The sequence below is a fragment of the Chiloscyllium plagiosum genome, chromosome 20 (genome assembly GCF_004010195.1).
Source record: "Chiloscyllium plagiosum isolate BGI_BamShark_2017 chromosome 20, ASM401019v2, whole genome shotgun sequence".
In the NCBI taxonomy this organism is placed as follows: domain Eukaryota; kingdom Metazoa; phylum Chordata; class Chondrichthyes; order Orectolobiformes; family Hemiscylliidae; genus Chiloscyllium; species Chiloscyllium plagiosum.
In genome coordinates, this window is record NC_057729.1 from 36,218,218 (window position 1) to 36,232,612 (window position 14,395).

The 14,395-nt window shown below is 41.1% G+C and overlaps 1 protein-coding gene across 5 annotated transcripts in view; it reads left to right on the top strand.

Annotated features, from left to right (window-relative positions):
* The window catches only part of LOC122560173 (microtubule-associated protein RP/EB family member 1-like), a 79,442-nt gene that overhangs the window by 46,848 nt on the left and 18,199 nt on the right, over positions 1–14,395 (top strand). For 4 of the 5 annotated variants that reach the window (XM_043710543.1, XM_043710546.1, XM_043710544.1 and 1 more), the window contains exons 5-6: positions 8,484–8,567; positions 10,369–10,487. In XM_043710543.1, the coding sequence (XP_043566478.1) occupies positions 8,484–8,567; positions 10,369–10,487 (203 nt within the window). The remainder of the gene's footprint in view (positions 1–8,483; positions 8,568–10,368; positions 10,488–14,395) is intronic. The other variant, XM_043710547.1, reaches the window with a different exon arrangement.

Genomic DNA, 14,395 nt, shown 5'->3' on the forward strand with positions numbered 1-14,395 from the left:
TCTTTTCTTGATGCCGTCATAGGATTGTCTTTTCCGGATCACCACCACTGAGAAGTCCTGGAAGAACGTGATCTGAGAGCCCTTGTAAACTAGGGCCTTCGGATCCTTCCCATGGGTTCTGGAAGCTTTCATGATTCTCTCCTTATCTCTGTAGTGATGAAACCACACCAAGACAGGACAAGGACGTTGGTCCAAATTTGACCTCCGTGCAGTGACCCGGTGAGCCCCCTCAATATTCAACCTCCTCATTCCAGCCTCCAAGTTAAGGAATTTTGTCAACCAGTCCTGAATAAATTCTACTGGTCGCTCACCTTTCTTGCCCTCTGGCAGCCTGATGATCCGAATATTTTTTCTCCTGCCTCTGTTCTCGAGGTCATCAACCTAGTCAAGCAAATTACATACCTGTGTCTCGAGGGCCTGGATCCTATCCATGGAGGAATCAGCATCAGCTTTCACCACTGTGACCCTGCTTTCTACCTCATCAGTCCTTTTCTCCAGGTCTCCCAGCTCTTCTCATTGCGTTCATGCTTCTGAAGCATGATCGAGATCGAGGTCAGCTTCTCCTCTATCTGCTTGCCCAACATCTCGTGAGACCAGGACCTGGTAGGACATAGAGGATCTCGCAGGCTGGGCCGCAGGCTTGGCCTGCCTTCTTCGGCATCCCTAGATGGTGAAACTGAGGTACGTTGCTCTCTGACAGTTTCCTGGGACTCCACAACCTTTTCAGAGTCCAAGGATATCACACTGATCTGGGTAGGACTCTTTAAAACTTCGTTCTGCTTTCGCTGTGGTGTGGAGCTTTGCAGCGTGATCTTGGATTCCCCCTTGTTCATATTGTTGAAGATAACGTTATGAATAAGCAAATCCAATTGATCATATTCATTGCTGTTTCATTTATTTGATTTGGATATTTGGTCAATGTATTCCAAGTATCTTTTTTGAGTTTTTAATTAGATACACCTAAACTTTCAACTACCATCTACCTGACAGTGCATTGGTGGAATTTTGAACATGAATGATGAAGTCAGTAGAATTGTTAGAAAAGAAGTTTCATTTGAATTGAAGTTAATGATCAATTTGTTAGTCTATCTTTGGAAGCTTTCCTGCAGGTAAATAGTGATGATAATCGATATGAATAACCCACAAGCATCAGATGAATGAGCTTCTTTGCATGTGTTTCAACCACATGGTCATTTTGTCCACCCTTGCAGTAAAGTTGAGCGTCTTGTCAGACTTTATTAACTGATGGCAATCAATGCAGTGTAGTATACTTAAGGTTTTTTTTATAAAGGGGTTAGGTGGCATTAGATTGGCTCTAAGGCTGCTGTGAAATGCCAGTTCTATTTGAAAGCAATGGACCTGCTGTGGGATCATTTGGAAATCTCGCCGGAACAACTCTGCTCCTTTTGCTATTATGGTATAGCTTCAAACTATTATCGCTAATGATTTTGTTTATAAAATAGAGATACAAATTAGTTTTTACTAGGAATAATAATTTCTTCCTACTCTTCTGACTTATAAAATGCTTTCTTTATTTAAGATAAGTTTTCTGATATTTGAAGAGGAACATCTTAGCAGTAACACTTCAGTGAGCTTTGCCATTTATTATGGGAACAGGTTTTTCACCCTTTTTAAATTCCATTGGGCTTGGTTATGCCAGCTTAAGGGGCAGGCGATTTCCCCAAAAAAGAATGCATTAGCAGCGCATGTATCCTATACAGCCTGTTTTTTTTTCGATTCATTTTGTGGGATGTGGATGTCATAGGTTGGCCAGCATTTTTTTTTATTATTGCCCATCCCTAGTTGACCATGAGAAGGTGGTGATGAGCTGCCTTCTTGAACCGCTGCAGTCCACCTGCTGTGGGTTGACCCACAATGCCATTATGGAAGAAATTCCAGGATTTTGACCCAGCAACAGTGAAGGAACGGTGATATATTTCCAAGTCAGGATGGTGAGTGGCTTAGACGAGAACTTGAAAGTTGTGGTGTTCCCATATATCTGCTGCCCTTATCTTTTGAGATGGAAGTGGTCATAGAGTCGTAGAGATATACAGCACAGAACCAGCACATGTTGACCAGACATCCCAACCCAATCTAGTCCCACCTGCCAGCACCTGGCCCATATCCCTCCGAACCCTTCCTATTCATATACTCATCCAAATGCTTTTTAAATGTTGCAATTGTACCAGCCTCCAGCACTTCCTCTGGCAGCTCATTCCATGCACGTACCACCCTCCTGAGTGAAACAGCCCCATAGGTCTCTTTTATATGTCCCCCCTCTCACCCTAAACCTATACCCTCTAGTTCTGGACTCCCCCACCCCAGGGAAAAGACTTTGTCTATTTATCCTAAGCATGCCCCTTGTGATTTTATAAACCTCCTATAACGTCACCCCTCAGCCTCCGATGTTCCAAAAACAGCCCTAGCCTATTCAACCTCTCCCTATACCTCAAATCCTCCAACCCTGGCAACATCCTTGTAAATCTTTTCTGAACCCTTTCAAGTTTCACAACAACTTTCCGATAGGAAGGAGACCAGAATTGCACACAATATTACAGTGGCCTAACCAATGTCCTGTACAGCCGCAACATGACCTCCCAACTCCTGTACTCAATACTCTGACCAATAAAAGAAAGCATATCTAACGGCTCCTTCATTATCCTATCTACCTGTGACACCACTTTAAAGGAGCAATGGTCGTCTGTTTGGGAGGTGCTGTCAGAGGATCTTTGGTGAATTACTGCAATGCATCTTGTAGATAGTAATCACTTCTGGTGTAGGGAGTGGATGTGGTGCCAATCAAGTACGGGCGGCACGGTGGCACAGTGGTTAGCACTGCTGCCTCACAGCACCAGAGACCCGGGTTCAATACCCGCCTCAGGTGACTGCCTGTGTGGAGTTTGCATGTTCTCCCCGTGTCTGCGTGGGTTTCCTCCGGGTGCTCCGGTTTCCTCTCACAGTCCAAAGATGTGCAGGTCAGGTGAATTGGCCATGCTAAATTGCCCGTAGTGTTAGGTAAGGGGTAAATGTAGGGGTGGGTTGCGCTTCGGCGGGGCGGTGTGAACTTGCTGGGTTGAAGGGCCTGTTTCCACACTGTAAGTAATCTAATCTAATCTAAGTAGACTGCTTTGACCTGGATGGTGTCAAGCTTCTTGGTATTGTTGGGGCGGCACTCATTCAGGCAAGTGAGGGATATTCCATCACACTCCTGACTTGTGCCTTGTAGATTGTGGACAGGTTTTGGAGAATCAGGAGGTGAGTTACTCGCTGCAGAATTCCTAGCCTGTGACCTGCTCTTGTAGCCACTGCATTTATTTGGTTGAGTTTCTGATAAGTGATAACTCCAGGTTGTTGATAGTGAGGGATTCAGTGATGGTAATACCATTGAATGTCAATGGGCGGTGGTTAGATTGTCTCTCGTTAGTGATGGTCACAGCCTGGCATTTGTGGAGCAAATGTTACTTGCCACTTGTCAGCCCAAGCCTGGATATTGTCCAGATCTTGTTGCATTTGGTTGCAGACTGCTTCAGTGTCTGCGGAGTCGCAAGTGTTACTCAATTTTGTGCAATCATCAGCGAATATCCCCAATTCTGACCTTTTGGAGGGCAGGTCATTGATGAAGCAGCTGAAGATAGTTGGGCCTAGACACTTTCTTGAGGAACCCCTGCAAAGATGTCCTGGAGCTGAGAAGACTGACCTTCAACAACCATGACCATCTTCCTATGTGTCAGGTATGACTAACCACTGGAGAGTTACTTTGCTCTTGTTCTTGTGATGCGTTTAAAGTATTTACAAAACTGATTACATGCTGAACAGACTTTATATAGCTTAGGTGATCATTTTATGCTATACCCAAGTTAATTTAAATTTATCTCCTTCTAGTGATCTGATTTATTCTTCACCATATTTATATACTTGATGTTTGCCAATGATTCTTCAAGATTATCCATCAAATTGTTATACATCTTCCATTAGATACTTGGATTTATTTTACAATCAAATAAGAATAGCACCAGAAGACTGGAGGACAGCAAATGTTGTTCCCTTGTTCAGGAAGCGGGGTAGAGACAACCCTGGTGATTATAGTAGACCAGTGAGTCTTACTTCACTTGTGGGTAAAGTGTTAAAAGTTATGAGAGAGGGGAATTATAATCATCTCGATAGGAATAAGTTGATTAGGGATAGTCAACACTGTTTGTGAAGGGTAGGTCATGCCTCACAAACCTTTAGAGTTCTTTGAGAAGATAACCAAATAGGTGGATGAGGATAGAGCAGTTAATGTGGTGTATATGGATTTCAGTAAGGCGTTTGATAAGGTTCTCCATGGTAGGCTACTGCACAAAATATGGAGGCATGAGGTTGAGAGTGATGTCGTGGTTTGGATCAGAAATTGGATAGCTGAAAGAAGACGGAGGGTGGTGGTTGATGGGAAATATTCATCCTGGAGTTGAGGCTGCAAGGATCTGTTTTGGGTCCACTGCTATTTTTATAAACGACGTGGATGAGGGCGTAGAAGGATGGGTTAGTAAATTTGTGACAAGACTAAGGTCAGTACAGTTGTGGATCATGCCGAAGGATGTTTTAGGTTACAGAAGGACATAGATAAGCAGCAGAGCTGGGCTGAGAGGTGGCAAATGGAGTTTAATGCAGAAAAAATGTGAGGTGATTCATTTTGGAAGGAGTAACAGGAATGCAGAGTACTGGGCTAACGATAAGACTCTTCGTAGTGTAGATGAGCAGAGAGATTTTGGTGTCCATGTACATTGATCCCTCAAAGTTGCCACCCAGGTTGATAGGGCTCTTACAGGCATACGGTGTGTTAGCTTTTATTAGTAGAAGGATTGAGTTTTGGAGCCATGAGATCATGCTGCAGCTGTACAAAACTCTAGTGCGACCGTACTTGGAGTGTTGCGTGCAGATCTGGTCATTGTATTATAAGAAGGATGTGGAAGCTTTGGAAATGGTTCAGAGGAGATTTACCAGTATGTTGCCTGGTATGGTGGGAAGGTCTTATGAGGAAAGGCTGAAGGACTTGAGGCTGTTTTTGTTAGAGAGAAGAAGTTTGGGAGGTGACTTAATTGAGACATAAGATAATCAGAAGGTTAGATCGGGTGGACAGTGAGAGCCTTTTTCCAAGGATGGTGATGGCTAGCACAAGGGGGCATAGCTTCTAATTGAGAGGTAATAGATACAGGACAAGTGTCAGAGGTAGTTGTTTTACTCAGTTGTAGGGGCATGGAACGCACTGTCTGCGACAGTTGTAGACTCGCCAACTTTCATGGGCATTTAAATGGTCATTGTATAGGCATATAGACGAAAATGGAACAGTGTAGGTTTGGTGGGTTTCAGATTGGTTTCACAGGTCAGTGCAGTATAGAGGGCCGAAGGGCCTGTACTGCACTGTAATATTCTATGTTCAAACACATTTCTGGAATGATCATATTTTCCTTTAGATTATTAAACTTACCTCCTTGAAGTTAGACAAGGCTCACAGAAAGAATTGATAGTTTCAAGAGGTTTTCCACACATGCAACCATTTCTGTGGACTGACTTGTGTAGTACCTTGCACAATCTCAGGATATCCTAAGATGCTTCATGGCTAAATAAACACTTTTGAAATGTTGGTTGCCATTATGACCTAGGAAATATAGCAGCTTATTGGTATACAGTTTCGTGAAAATGAACTAGGTATTCTCTTTTAATGATGATGGTAGAGTATTAAAGGTTGAGGACATCAGGTTCAAAATTCGTATACTCTTCAAAATACTACTGCAGCATTTACTCAAGGGAGACAAGTTAGGACTCAGTACTGCATGGGAAAGTGAGATTCACATAGTGCTTTTTGCAGTCATTGTCTGTCTTTACAATCCATGAAGTGCAATCGACAGCAGTTACCATTGTAATCTAGGGAGAAAGTATGAGTAATTTCTACCCAGAGTTCTTTGTTATTTGTTTCTCAAAGAATAGTAAGGTAATGACTGGATACTGAGGAGAAAGTGAGGTCTGCAGATGCTGGAGATCAGAGCTGGAAATGTGTTGCTGGAAAAGCGCAGGAGGTCAGGCAGCATCCAGGCAACAGGAGAATCGACGTTTCGGGCATAAGCCCTTCTTCAGGATTCCTGAAGAAGGGCTTATGCCCACAATGACTGGATACTCTTTGATATTGATTCAGCGAGAAATATTTTTCAGAGCACTGGGGATAACTCCCCTGCTGTTCTTCAAAATAGTGTAATGGGATTTTTACACTCACCCAAGCAGATAGATGGGACTTCAGTTTAACATTCATCTAAAAGTTGATATCAGCAACAGTACAGCACTCCTGCATTACTTACTGGAGTGATGGTCTTGGTATTTGTAGTTAAGCCTAGAGTGATTCGGGTAAGAAATATGTGGAGCCTCCGTTAATACTTGGTACAGTAAATGTAATGCCTAGACTTAATTCTATTTATCTAGTCTTGCAAGATCACACTCACTTATGCACTTGACTGCTGTGAAGTAAAATAAATTGACTGTTACATTACATTAGTGATTGTGTTGAGCTGTTGAGTTGCAAGTCATTGACTTGATGTGACAGCAAAACATTTAAGTTTTAACAATTCATCAATATACTTTAATATTTTTGTTATTGCTCAATGAATGTAATTTTTAAAAATAATTACTTACCAAACACTTGGTATCTGTCCCTTTACTCACCCTAAGTCCTGTTCACCTGGAATCTTTATTCTCCATTAGTCTCTAATGGCCCCAATCTGAAAACATCTCACTTTCAAAAAAATTATCTTATTCATTTTTCTCCATGGACTAGAATCCTTTTATCTCTGTAGTTTCCAGCCTTGTCTGTTTTGCTGCAGTTTTGAGTGTTGATATTTTTATTGTTCTACATTGACCATGTCTTTGGTTGCTTATACTTTATCCTATCTGCTTCCCTGTTTCTCCTCCTCAAGACACTCCTTAAACTGAACTCTTTGACAAAGCTTTAGTGACCTATCAGAATCCCTAATTGTAGAACACTGTAGGTTTTATGGGTAACACTTCTGAAGTGCCTAAGGATGTTTTTAACTTTATTAAAATCTCAAGTTACAAATGAAAGTTGTAATTAATGTGCAGGAAATATGTATCACTTTCATATTTGTGTACTGAGCCTTTTTATCTTGATTTCTACAAAACATTCATGTTTCAAATATTAGTACATTTACAACTTGTGTGAAACTTGTAGTTCACTTCAAATTGCAAGTTGCTGTGATCTTTTAAAATGTACAGAGTACAAGTTGAGTATAACTTGTTGAAAGTTGTTCTAGCTATAATTGTGTCTCCTACTGAAAATGATGTGTTTTGCCACTAGGTGTCACATTCTGCAAGTTAATAGATTTTGTCTCTGGTTTTATAGATTTGACTTTGTGGCTGTACTCATTCTTTATTGAAGACGAGGAAACCAATTTCGATGGGAAGCATCTAAGGCTGTTTAAAGTGTATTTTGAATCCTTAATAAAAACATCTACAATTTCTTATTTTAAATGGGGTCTGTACCTCATTGCATTGTGTTGGAGGGGACATAAGTTACATAATAAGGGAGAAGGCATATACAGGAATAATTTCAAAAATAAATTACTGTTTACGTTAGAATCTGGATTATCCGAATAAGATGGGCAGGATGTACCTTGTTTGGATAATTGATCGTTCAGATAATCGATCTGATCATAAACAAGCAGTAATTTAAGTGTCGGTTATCCGAACATTTCTCAATTATCCAGCAATGCACACCATAATGCCATTTAACTGATTACTGCTTATTTACAGTAGATCAGTTATTTACGTGCCAGTTATTGAACATTTCTCGGTTATGCAGCAATGCATGCATTTATTAACTGCTAACTGAATGCTAAGTTGCCTAATGCCATTTTTACAGGATCTTGAGATCTTGTATGGATAATCTGAAATTTGGATCATTGATGTTTGGATAATCAAGGTTGTGCTGTACCTATATATTTTTCAGTTGCATGAGGATTTTGACTTCTGATATTTTTTTAAAACAAGGAGTTCTTGCAATGAACTGTCCTTTTAAAAATCCTGTTTGTAACGTTTTGTTAACATTCCTGTAATGTTGTGGAAGATTCAGCTTTTCCATCTTGTGCAGTTTATTGTTTTATTTGCAGTTTCATATGTACCAGCGGATCAATACCATTCAAATCTTTCTCACTTTTAAAAATGAGTAACTCTTGAATGTAGTCAAACTCCACAAGTGAATCTTATTGCAAATTATTTTTTTGGAAATGTTTCAGTGCATGGTGGAAGAGTCCTGTTCGTTATGTTTAATATCAGTTTTGGCTGACATACTTAAGTAACTGGAATCCATTCCCTTGTGCCAATGAATTGAGGAGAAGCTTAACATTTTGAACAGAATAGTGGCATATTTTGAACATGATGTAGATTTGTGGGCAGCCTTGCTATTCATATTGGATAATTATCTGCTCTGTAAATTACAGATGAAATTTTAAATACTACAGCACCAGAGAGGAAGACTATGAAATCAATATTCTCTGTAACAAATTTAACAAGACCAAATATTGGTACAATTTTTTTAGTACTTGCAGAAGAAAAAAAAATTGCTTTATGCTGTATATACACTGGTTTTGAAAGTAAGCATGGAATTCAGCACATGTCTTGGATTTGGTAAATCTTTCCTGGCGATTACTTAGCACACCAGATGGCAGTTTATTCACATTATTTTTCGAGAAAGAAAAGAGGCAGTTCAGGCCTAAATCAAAATACCATGCAGTAATTATCCAGGCTCTGCACTACGACATAATTATAGTGGAACCTCCATTAACCATTGAATAGAGATAAAAGACTAGCCATGAAAAAGCTAGTTGCTGCAAATTTTGAAAGCGTTATGGAATTTGTCATTTGTTAACATAAATAAATGCCAATGTGCAGTGTTGAATGCTCTTGCAGACACCCCCAGCCCCTTAATTTTGCAGCCCAAAGAACACTACCTTCACACTCCTTTGCACCTGCTTTCAATGCAAATGTCAACGAGGGGGCTTTTGATGAAATTTCATGCTCTGGGAAACCATATGCAACACACAAGGAGTTCTGACTCCTTGAAAATGGATAATTGATGTTCCACCATATATCCTGAAACAGCTTTCTGTTATGAAAGCATTGGTTATCCTTGTAAATGAACCTAAAACTTGATCTCTAAACTTGTACCACCTTAACATAGTTTGAAGAAAAACTGAAAATTTAGAATACCTGGGTAGGTATAACGAAAGTGTTGAGCCTGAATTGCAATTGTATTTTGTTGCTAGCTGAACTCCACTCCAGTCACCGGTTGCATTTTGTTTTGGTTTATTAGTTGGATGTAAGGTTACCTTCTCTGCACTGTTTCTCCACTTATTATCACAATGTAAATGTGAATTTGCCTTTTATGTTCACCATCTCTCACCAAAATTACTTTGCCTGTAGAAAGTTGGGTTTCTTCCTCGTTTCTGTTGATTATGAGAAATGGGTTGTCCAGGTTCAAGGTTTTTAAATGATAGCCACTGAAATGTACTAAATCTTGCAGCTCAGCTAAAATTACTCCTAAGTAAGGCTAATGAAGCACTTTGTTGATTAGTATCTAAAAGGCTTAACTCTGCTCATTAGTTATGTTGGTGGAAAGGAAGTTGTACTTCAGCTTCATAGCTGAGATCCATCTGAGGCATATACTTCGCCTCAAAACTCCCTTGTACTGTAACTACCTAATGTGCTTAATATCCATATCCTTGAGTATCAATTTGTGGGTGGCACGGTGGCACAGTGGTTAGCACTGCTGCCTCACAGCGCCAGAGACCCGGGTTCAATTCCCGCCTCAGGCAACTGACTGTGTGGAGTTTGCACGTTCTCCCCGTGTCTGTGTGGGTTTCCTCTGGGTGCTCCGGTTTCCTCCCACAGTCCAAAGATGTGCAGGTCAGGTGAATTGGCCATGCTAAATTGCCCGTAGTGTTAGGTAAGGGGTAAATGTATGGGTGGGTTGCGCTTCGGCGGGGCGGTGTGGACTTGTTGGGCCGAAGGGCCTGTTTCCACACTGTTTCCAGCATTCCATACCCTTACTACTCTCTGAGTAAAGAAACTGTAAGTAATCTAATCTAATCTAATCTAATACAAGGGCAAGTGTTCTAAGCTGTCAAATTTTTAAGGAAAAAGAATATGATAGTGGTACTTCATTTATTAACCTGGTCAAAACCATACATCGTGTTTGGTAGCTGTGGGCTTAAAACTCTCAACTACTGAGATGCAAGATATACCGTTTATTGTCAATATTAGTTTAATAACAATGTCAATTTTTGATTGTAACTATTTTAAACTATATGATTATAAATATTACAGTTACTCAAAAAGTACATCCAACACCAAAAGTTACAACTCCAAAACCTGTGTCTGGTGCACCTAAAAGAGCTGCAATGGTGGGAAATGGAGATGCACAGGTTGCAGAACTAGCTCAACAGGTAACTAAAATCTCTGCCTTTTATAACTCTTAAGTGACTGGTATGGTTTAGTTAATTGGTATGATTTAATTTGATTTAAATTGCCTCTCAACAGTGAAATACTACAGATGCTGGAAATCTGAAATACAAACAAAAAGTGCTAGAGCAAGTCAGTAGGTGTGGCAATATCTTTTGAGAAAAAGAGTGAACATTTTGAGTCCAATATAGCTCCTCTTCTGAACCGCAGTTCAAATCCTGCTGACTTTCTGCAGTATTTTGTTTTTGTTTTCAAATGTCATGAGTGGATATCTCATTTTTCTTGAACCTGAGCTCAAGGATTCAGGATTTGAAGCACGGGACACAACAGTAAGAAAACTGATTTCTCACTAACTTTACAATATTGAAAGCTTTACCAAGTTGACATCAGCAGACATTACATATTCACCCAATTCAATTTTATGCTACTTTAAAGAATGTGAAAGATATCGAACCTGTCTTGAGTTCTATCTAGATTCTATATCTGCTTTGTACATGGATGGTTCGCTTGCATTTAGATGTTGAATAATCCTGTTGGGGTAATTACTTTTTAAAAAAAAAGCCTCCTTACTTAGCTGCTACAAAAGTGATATATTACAATTCATGTTTTTGCATACAAACTGAAACTTTGTACTACATGCTTAATTTTATCATTCTCTTGTAGGTAGCAATTTCTATAGAATTGTCTGTCGCATTTGGTTTTTATTATATTTTACACATACTTGTACATTCAGCACCATTTACAACTTTTCTCTGCTACTGAGCAGCAGTGGTGAAGGAGGGAGTGAATGTGCTCCTGGTTTAGTGAGCTGCTTTGTCCTGGATGGTGTCAAGTTTCTTGTGTGTTGTAGGAGCTGCACTCATGCAGGCAAGTGGGGAATATTCCATTATACTCCTCCTGACTTGTGCTTTGTAATTGGTGGGCAGGCTTTGGGGAGTCGAAAGGTCAGTTACTGCCTGCATTATAGAACATTACAGCACAATACAGGCCCCTCGGCTCTCGATGTTGCGCCGGCCTGTCATACCAATCTGAAGCCCATCTAACCTACACTATTCCATGTACGCCCATATGCTTGTCCAATGACGACTTAAATGTACTTAAAGTTGGCACATCTACTACCATTGCAGGCAAAGCATTCCATACCCTTACTACTCTCTGAGTAAAGAAACTAGCTCTGACATCTGTCCGATATTGATCACCCCCCATTTAAAGCTATCCCCCCTCGTGCTCGCTGTCACCATACTTGGAAAAAGGCTTTCCCTGTCCACCCTATCTAACCCTCTGATTATCTGATGTGTCTCTATTAAGTTACCTCTCAACCTTCTTCTCTCTAATGAAAACAGCCTCAAGTCCCTCAGCTTTTCCTCATATGACCTTCACTCCATACCAGGGAGCATCCTAGTAAATCTCCTCTGCACCCTTTCCAAAGCTTCCACATCCTTCTCATAATGCGGTGACTAGAACTGTACACAATACTCCAAGTGCGGCCACACCAGAGTTTTGTACAGCTGTAGCATTAGCTCATGGTTCCGGAACTCGATCCTTCTATTAATAAAAGCTAAAACACTGTATACCATCTTAACAACCCTGTCAACCTGGGTGGCAACTTTCAAGGATCTCTCTGCTCATCGACACTATCAAGAATCTTACCATTAGCCCAGTACTTTGCATTCCGGTTACTTCGACCAAAGTGAATCACCTCACACTTGTCTGCATTAAACTCCATTTGCCACCTCTCAGCCCAACTCTGCAGCTTATCTATGTCTCTGTAACCCATAACATCCTTTGTCACTATCCACAACTCCACCGACCTTAGTATCGTCTGCAAATTTACTAACCCACCCTTCTATGCCCTCATCCAGGTCGTTTATAAAAATGACGAACAGCAATGGACCCAACACTGACCCTTGTGGTACACCACTGGTAACTGGACTCCAGGATGAACATTTCCCATCAACCACCACCCTCTGTCTTCTTTCAGCAAGCCAATTACTGAGCCAAACTGCTGTATCTCCCACACTCCCATTCCTCCGCATTTTGTACAATAGCCTACTGTGGGGAACTTTATCGAACGCCTTGCTGAAATCCATATACACCACATCAACTGGTTTACTCTCATCTACCTGTTTGGTCACCTTCTCAAAGAACTCAATAAGGTTTGTGAGGCACGACCTACTCTTCACAAAACCGTGCTGACTATCCCTAATCAAATTATTCTTTTCTAGATGATTATAAATCCTATCTCTTCTAACCTTTTACAACACTTTACCAACAACTGAAGTAAGGCTCATTGGTCTATAATTACCAGGGTTGTCTCTATTCCCCTTCTTGAACAGGGGAACCACATTTGCGATCCTCCAGTCTTCTGGTACTATTCCTGTAGCCAATGACGATTTAAAGATCAATGCCAAAGGCTTGGCAATCTCCTCCCGGGCTTCCCAGAGGATCCTAGGATAAATCTCATCCGGCCCAGGGGACTTATCTATTTTCACACTCTGCAGGATTTCTAATACCTCTTCCTTGTGAACCTCAATCCCTCCTCGTCTAGTAGCCTATATCTCAGTATTCTCCTCGACAACATTGTCGTTTTCTAGAGTGAATACTGTCAAAAAATATTCATTTAGTTCTTCCTCTATCTCCTCTGACTCCACACACAACTTCCCACTACTATCCTTGATTGGCCCTAATCTTACTCTCGTCATTCTTTTATTCCTTAAGTACCTATAGAAAGTCTTAGGGTTTACCCTGATCCTATCCACCAACAACTTTTCATGCCTCCTCCTGGCTCTTCTGAACTCTCTCTTTAGGTCTTTCCTGGCTACCTTGTAACCCTCAAGCGCCCTAACTGAGCCTTCACATCTCATCCTAACATAAGCCGCCTTCTTCCTCTTGACCAGAGATTCCACTTCCTTCGTAAACCACGGCTCCCGTGCTCTACAGCTTCCTCCCTGCCTGACAGGTACCTACTTATCTAGGACACACAAGAGCTTTTCCTTGAATAAGCTCTACATTTCTAATGTGCCCATCCCCCGCAGTTTCCTTCCCCATCCTATGCTTCCTAAATCTTGCCTAATTGCATTGTAATTGCCTTTCCCCAGCTGTAACTCTTGTCCAGTGGTATACACCTATCCCTTTCTATCACTAAAGTAAACATTGTGAATTGTGATCGCTATCACCAAAGTGCTAACCTACTTCAAAGTCTAACACCTGGCCAGGCTCATTACCCAGTACCTTGTTGGCCTGTCAACATACTTTCAAGAAGTCCTCCTGCACACAATGGACAATAACTGACCCATCCATGGTACTTGTACTATAGTGTTCCCAGTCAATAGTTGGAAAGTTGAAGTCCCCCATGACAACTACCCTGTCTGTCTCTCTGTCTCCTATCGAGAATCATCTTTGCTATCCTTTCCTCTACATCTCTGGAACTATTCTGGGCCTTTAGAAAACACCCAACAGGGTGACCTCTCCTTTCCTGTTTCTAAACTCAGCCCATACTACCTCAGCTGCACATTTTCCAATGACGACTTAAATGTACTTAAAGTTGGCACATCTACTACCATTGCAGGCAAAGCATTCCATACCCTTCCTACTCTCTGAGTAAAGAAACTAGCTCTGACATCTGTCCGATATCGATCACCCCCCCCCATTTAAAGCTATCCCTATTCCTTGCCTCACTAGCATGTGGCACAGGCAACAGACCAGAGACAACAACTCTCTTCGTCCGAGCTCTAAGCTTCCATCCTCGCTCCCTGAATTTCTGCCTTAAATCCACATCTTTCTTCCTACCTATGTCGTTGGTGCCTATGTGGACCACAACTTGGAGCTGCTCCCCCGCCCCTTTAAAGATCACAAAAACATGATCTGAGACATCACAAACCCTGGCACCTGG